Source organism: Argentina silus (assembly GCF_951799395.1).
Source record: "Argentina silus genome assembly, chromosome: 19".
NCBI lineage: Eukaryota > Metazoa > Chordata > Actinopteri > Argentiniformes > Argentinidae > Argentina > Argentina silus.
In genome coordinates this window covers 3,659,989-3,667,100 of record NC_139673.1, presented here as the reverse complement: position 1 = coordinate 3,667,100, position 7,112 = coordinate 3,659,989, and the positions used below count along the sequence as shown (strand labels likewise).

Below are 7,112 nucleotides of genomic sequence, written 5' to 3'. Positions count from 1 at the left end.
TATTATGCCAAAAGTGTGAATCTGTTGCGCTGCCATGTGGGAATATCCAGATACTGTTGAATTGGACCACTTACATTTGCATCACAGCAAGGCACCTGATCTGTGGCTCTGGTTTATATATATAATATAATGTATGCCATTTAGCTGATGCTTTTATCCAAAGCGACTTACATTACAGTGTACATTTCAGTATATATGGTCCCAGCAGGAATCAAACCCACAACCTAAGCGTTGTTAGCACCACGCTCTACCAACTGAGCCACAGAGGACCACAATGGTCCTGAAAATGGTTTATTGATTATAGCAAAAGTTGAGTGTGATGGAGAGGAGACGTCAATGGCCTATGCTCCAGAAAGACTAAGGAAGGACAGGGTAGGAACAGCTTCAATGTTCCTGAGGAGAAAATTGTCTTGGACACATAGTAGTACTACTGCTGTATACACAATAAACACTGCACATTACATATAATATATATGCCATTTAGCTGACGCTTTTATCCAAAGCGACTTACATTGCAGTGAGTGCATGCATTTTTCAGTATACATGGTCCCAGTGGGAATCAAACCCACAACCTAAGCCCTGTCCGTCCTGAAGCAGCACTTGTTGCAGGCGTGCTGGTCCAGGTGTGCTGGTCCGGGAGGGAGCCTGACCTCAGGTGTTGAGCAGCACGCCTGGGCCCTGGGGGGGTCAAACTGCTTTCCCAGCTTCCCCACCGACAGATGGTCCCCGAGAGACAATGAGGGGAGGGGGCAGGTGAAGAGGGGAGGGGGCAGGTGAAGAGGGGAGGGGGCAGGCGAAGCACGGGGGAGAACGGGGCAGGTGAAGCACGGGGGAGAACGGGGCTAATCTTCTTCTGCTGCCTGGTCTTTAGACAAGAACTCAGGACACTCGGCTGCTGTGTGCCTCAGAAGTGTACTTACAGGAGGAGACAGGGCTACCTGGTACAGGTGTGTCGATGCTCGCTGCTCCGAAGGACTACAGCATGGAGATAAGGCAGCTTTATTACCTGGGCGGTCCGTTGTGTTGGCTGGTATTTCTAATAGAGAAAAAAATGCATGTGACTGGACACGCAAGAAAAGATGAGGGCTCAGAAAAATGCTCAGAATATCGCGTGTGAAATATACCATGTTAAGACTCAAGACCACCTGTCCCCTTTCTACAATTATCTCTAAGTCACAACCCCCCCTACAGTACTTGCAGTGTGAGAGTGGCTCAGTAATCTAATTAAATAGGCTTACTTACTACAGACTCATCTGCTCAGAGGAGCTCCACCTTCACTTGAATTACCTTCTCTTAGTTCATGTGGACCTGTGTGGCTCAGTTGGCGGAGCTACGGTGCTAACAATGCTAAGGTTGTGGGTTCGCTTCCCGCTGGGACCATACATACAACAAATGTATGTACTCACTGTACTCTAAGTCGCTCTGGATTGAAGTGTCTGCTAAATGACATATATGGATACGTTATATGACGTGTGTAGCTCTGTGTAGCAGATTCTCAGAGAAAAATAATGCCCCTCATGACTGACAGGCTCCCCTGAGGCCCGTGAGGACTGTCCGAGTAACTAGAATCAAGCCTCTTAAGGATAGGTCTAAGCATCTCTGCTGTTAAGCAAACTGACCCACATTCTGTACCCATCATCAATGTCTGTTCCTTCTCAATAACATGGGCTCGTGAGGTAGTGTGTTTTAGTTGAACTTTGAAGGCTCTTGCACACTCAAGGATCAATGCAAAATTTCAATTTATCTGCCTAAGCTTTCAGCTGCAAGACCTTCATCAGAGTACACTGGAAGCATAGCCCGATAAATGTGGATTTTGCATTGATCCTGAGTGTGTGGAAACAAACGTTTTTACTCTCCATCTCCTACACCTAAGCTACAGTCGGTTTAACGAGGTTAACGCTAAATTTAATAACTGCACCTCAACAGAATGACGGCTCTTGGTATTTTGGGATGTGTAAGCAGGCCATTTCTACAGTATATCCAGAAAAATGCAAATAACCCCTTCGTAATACCGTATTTGCAAAACCTCTCTTTAAATATCTAACCATAAAGCAAGGCCAAATGCAGTATATTATAACAATCATTATTTCAACTTTATGAGCTATATATATATATATATATATATATATATATATATATATATATATATATAAACGCGTTGAGCATGTTGAGAGTATGATTGAATGTGAATATTCCAAACTGAGTGTATTATGGAACTTATTTAATCTCTGTTTCTTGCCACAGGACTTTGAATGGGTTCTTTCAAGAGCTTCCTCTACAGAAATATTGGCAGGAAGTTTCGAGGTCAGAGCACAGGTTGAATAAATCACCTTGGTGCTACTTTTTTTTTTTTTTTTTACTAAAGGCCTACATTACATACAGTAGAGGCTGCTCTGGAGGAAATATTAAATACTTTAATTGTGCAAATAGAGTGCCTCTCAAAAGATGTGCTCATAGTTCACAATCACGTGCACATCCACTGAATTGAAAGGGTCAGTTCACGACGTTAGGTTGTTCTCACGCGAAGCACTTGAATAAAAACAAAAACACCACAGTTCATTATATGAAGCACAATCCTGATCTAATGTGATGAAGTTATGATGATCGATTTGCACATGTTCATGTTTGTCCTATCAACCTCTGTAGGCTATAGTAGTCCTTTCAATAATGAATAAAGTAACTGCATGTTGTGTACAATTAATGCACAGACTACTGTGCATTTTGTGTACAATTAATGCACAGACTACTGCGTGCTTTTGTCAAAGCCGTTGTCACACGAAACTCCGCCTATGTGACGTTTGAATGAATGTCTTGAACTCAGAGCAGTTCATTCCCAGACTCCAGCGATGGCAGCGCTGAAACAGGAGCACCGCTATGGACTCTCCTGCGGTAAAATTAATAAAACCACTCCAAACAAGACACTTTACCACGTCAAACTCACCGATACAGCTATCAAAGCATTGGAAGCCTACCAGAATATTAAGGTAACTTATTGTTTGTATAATATTACAATGTATTTTTACTTGCCAAAGGCTGTTTCTGCAATCTGTACCCTATGTGAATTGCCTTCTATTTCGGATATGTTTTTGCGCTCTGCAATGTAAGGTTTTATGCTTTAGTCAGTAAAACATATCATTTATTTGACACCAGATTACAGGCAGATTCATAAAACTGGAAGAAGTTCTTTACCCTCAATCTATGCAAATCCATACAGACGCGTATCAGAACTCAACCAGTGTCATTGCGGAATGACTAATCAGCTGTTTTTGCCAATAAAAACAATGTTTAGATTCTAGTTTCTAGACCAGTCATTCGGCGGTAAGCTATCCGCTAAAATAATCTGCTGTATTTGTTAACAGTTTCCCATTAGGTTATTGTGAATGTTAATGTGAGATCGGCAAGAATTCTCAATACCCTTTTAAGTGTTTTAAAGCCAAATTATGGAAAGTTTTTTGGACGTGGGCGTGAAATGCCCAGAAATAGGCAAAGTTCCACTTTAAATTAATATCTGAAATTAAATTAAATCAAAACATTAATTAACCCTTTTATAATGCCTATGCTTTACAAATCTTGTATAAGCAATGTAATACTACATAGACTAATGTGTGATTTTCCCAAATGGGTGATACAACTTGCTCTTTTCACATTTTTTTCCAAATTTGGCATAACCCTTGACCAGCCTGTAGGCTACATAACATGACATGTTTGTCTTTAACTATAAATGGTCTGTAAAGCGTCTTTAGGCATTACAAAGGGTTTGTGAAGACTTCATTAGCCCTTTCAAAGGACTTTATCTATAATGGGACCAAATGCACGGATCTCGTCTAGTCATTCCCAGATGTCAATCACATTAGATAAGAGAATAGGAAATAAGGAATTTAGGTGTTTTATATCCACATGACGTCCAGATGTACTGTGAACCACGTCTATGTCACCTAAATCCACGAGTGTATAGTAACAGTTGTCCTCCTCTGATCTCTCTAGGGATCCTTACCAAATCAACCAGCTATCTGCTTTAATGGGAACCAAGGGGTAAGATGACAACTGTTCATTTTCATGCCATTAGAAAAGGAAAAGTAGCTGCTTTTTGCACACTTTGCAACGGTTGGGAGTATTCATGACATGCGTGTTATTTCGAAGTATCCACTAGATGTGCTGTGGCTTAAGATACTATCAAGTGCAACAACGGCAGTGTGCATTAAGACGACTAGTCTGGCATACTTTCAGACACTTCAGCTGAGGTTCAGTCTCACGCTCCCATCAAGATACCCTAATCGGTCCTGACAGATGGGATTGATAAGTGTGCTCGAATTCTTAAAACGTTTGGCTTTAGAGTGCTTTACAGTATCATGGGCCCAGAAGCCGCAGTGTGTGGGGGAGCCTGGTGTCCTCCCCCCCCCCCCCCCCCCCCGAATCCCAACCATGCAGGTTACTGGGTCAAGCTGGTGGCTGTGGGGAGGCTTTGTTCACTGAACAGCGCTGAGACAGGGGAGAGGAGAAGGGGGCAGGGAGAGAGAGAGAGAGAGAGGGAGAGAGGAAGGGGGCAGGGAGAAAGGGGGAGAGAGCCGTGTCATTTGCACCAGCATAGCAGTGAGAGTTCATTTAGGAGTCATAGTAGGGAAAGAAACAGTAAGGTTTTTGTAAAGGTTAATGGTCTCTCCAGGCAGACCTGGTATCATCTCGGTATTAGTAGTAGCTAAGGGGCAGCAATATATTTAAGCTTGTCAAGGTAGCATAATCTGCATAGCTCTGCAACCAGATAATCACAGTTTACATCCAGGAATGGTGAAATCTCTGCGGATTATTGGACTTTTTGCCTATTATACATTCTAATTGCATTGAGCTGGTTGAGAACGGTTGCTCCCCCAAGGAGAGAGGGCTGTGGTATAGAGTTTATGAGGACGCTGGTGTCGTTAAGAGATTGGTTTAAACCTTACTGTGGGGGGAGGTGATAGATGGTATGTGTGTGTGTGTGTGTGTGTGTGTGTGTGTGTGTGTGTGTGCGTGTGTGTGCGTGTGCCACTCATTATTTCATTTCAATCTGACTCATGCAGGATCATCATCCTAACCAGAAACCATATAATAATAGCAGATTGATATCAGACAGCTGAAGGATAGCAGGGAATGTAACAGCTTAGTGACCGTTCCCTTCTGATGTTGGTCTGAGGGAATATACTCAAGGCCAGATATGCTCACAGTCACTAACAGTCATGGCACTTGACTTGCATTCAGGAAAGTGGGCCTCCTGTCTAAGCAAGGGGAGGGAGTCAACGGGTCAGAGTTCATCCCAGCAGGCTTCTCCTGGAGCCTGTCTGTGTGTGTGTCTGTGTGTGTGTGTGTGTGTGTATATGTGCACTTGCATACGTATGTGTGTGTGTGAGTGTGTGTGTGTGTGTGTGTGTGTGTGTGTGTGTGTGTGTGGGTCTGTGTGTGTGTGTGTGTGTGTGTGTGTGTGTGTATGTGCACTTGCATACATATGTGTGAGTGTGTGTGTGTGTGTGTGTGTGTGTGTGTGTGTGTGTGTGTGTGTCTGTGTGTCTGTGTGTGTGTGTGTGTATGTGCACAGGCATACGTATGTGTGTGTATGTGTGTGTATGTGTCTGTGTGTGTGTGTGTGTGTGTGTGTGTGTGTGTGTGTGTGTGTACTTGCATATGTGTGTGTGTGTGTGTGTGTGTGCACTTGCATACGTGTGTGTGTGTGTGTGTGTGCGTGTGTATGTGCACGTGTGTGTGTGTGCGTGTGTGTGTGTGTGTGTGCGTGAGTGTGTGTGTGTGTGTGTGTGTGTGCGTGCGTGTGGGCGCACCTCCCGCATCCTGTCCTGCCTCTCTGCTCATTGTGCAAGAAGAGCCTTTTAGCCCGGCTGGAAATATGTGGAGCCACAGCAGGCCTCCCATCTCCTTCCCTCTTCCCTCTCTGTCTGCCTCTGTGCTGCTCCGGCTCAGCTCCCCGGAGGGAGAGCTCCCTCTCCCTGATCTGCCCATGATTGTTTGCTGTTCTCCTCTGATTTGAATGACAATTGGAGGAATGCAGGCGGAATGTTTCTCATCCTCTGTGGATCGCCAGACACGTTGTTGGTGTCTGGGTGATTGCTACCCTCTCCCTCCAGATGTGTTTTGGTGGGCCACGAGCCTTTGTTTTTTTTGTGTCTTAAGTCACAAGCCGCCTGCTGCATAACTCACGCCATGCACCCTGCAAATGTGCGTCACCAATAACCCCCTACGTTTGGTTTTTCCTAGTGTTTTTTTTAATTTTTGTTGCACTGGAAGTGAGTTAATCAGTTTGGACCTGCCATTATCAGCACAAAAGGGGAATTGTTGAGGGATTATGCGTAGAACACATACGGATTAGTTTTCCACTTCCTTAAAAACATCAGCCAAGTAGCTTCAGTGATGGTGGTGGAGAGCGTGTCCATTGTGTGCATTAAGCCGCTTTCAGATATGGAATACATCTTGGTCTGCTCAGGAACGTGTCTGCCTAATTCCCTCATGTTGAAAACCCCCACCACTGCTAATGACAGATGAAAGGTCCTTTGTTTCAACCCAAACATGCCTGCGATGGTACAGTCTGTAGCCATCATCAACCTGCTTCTCTGTGAAGTGGAAGATCCCATCCCGGAGGATAGGGGGGGTTGTCAAGCACAGTGACCCACAATTTGTTGAGGTTGACAGGTTGGCCCTCGGGCGTCGGAGAGAGACAGATCGTCCTTGGCATAAGAGGCAAAACCTCAAGGGACGCTTGTGGCACAACACCCCCTCCCCCCTCCTCCTTCATCCCTCACCCACCCCTATCCCTCCAACATCCATCCTTTCCACCCCTCCTCCTCCTCCTCCTCCACCACCTCCTCCTCCTCCTCTTCTATCTCACCCCAGCGCTGGAACAAGGAACAAGCAGCCACGGCCTCGCTGCTGAAGTGAAATTGCAAATGAAAAGGAATGGAAGGTGATTACAGCCACGCTTGATTACATGCACTGTCTCCCACTCATGGCAGGCGCATTAATCACTCAGTGCCAGCCGGCACGTGGAACTCAGCTCTGAGGAGATGCAGCGCTGCTCTGTGCCGTTCTGTGGACCGCAGACGCACACACACACGCACACACACACACGCACACAC

The 7,112-nt window shown here is 45.1% G+C and overlaps 1 protein-coding gene across 2 annotated transcripts in view; it reads left to right on the top strand.

The window, feature by feature from the left end:
- Positions 1–2,846: 2,846 nt before the first annotated feature.
- The window catches only part of LOC310820028 (RNA polymerase II elongation factor ELL2-like), a gene marked incomplete at its 5' end in the record, with an annotated part of 23,756 nt that continues 19,490 nt past the window's right edge, over positions 2,847–7,112 (top strand). The window contains 2 exons of one of the 2 annotated variants that reach the window (XM_083691500.1): positions 2,847–2,984; positions 3,985–4,032. In XM_083691500.1, the coding sequence (XP_083547626.1) occupies positions 2,847–2,984; positions 3,985–4,032 (186 nt within the window). The remainder of the gene's footprint in view (positions 2,985–3,984; positions 4,033–7,112) is intronic. The other variant, XM_083691501.1, reaches the window with a different exon arrangement.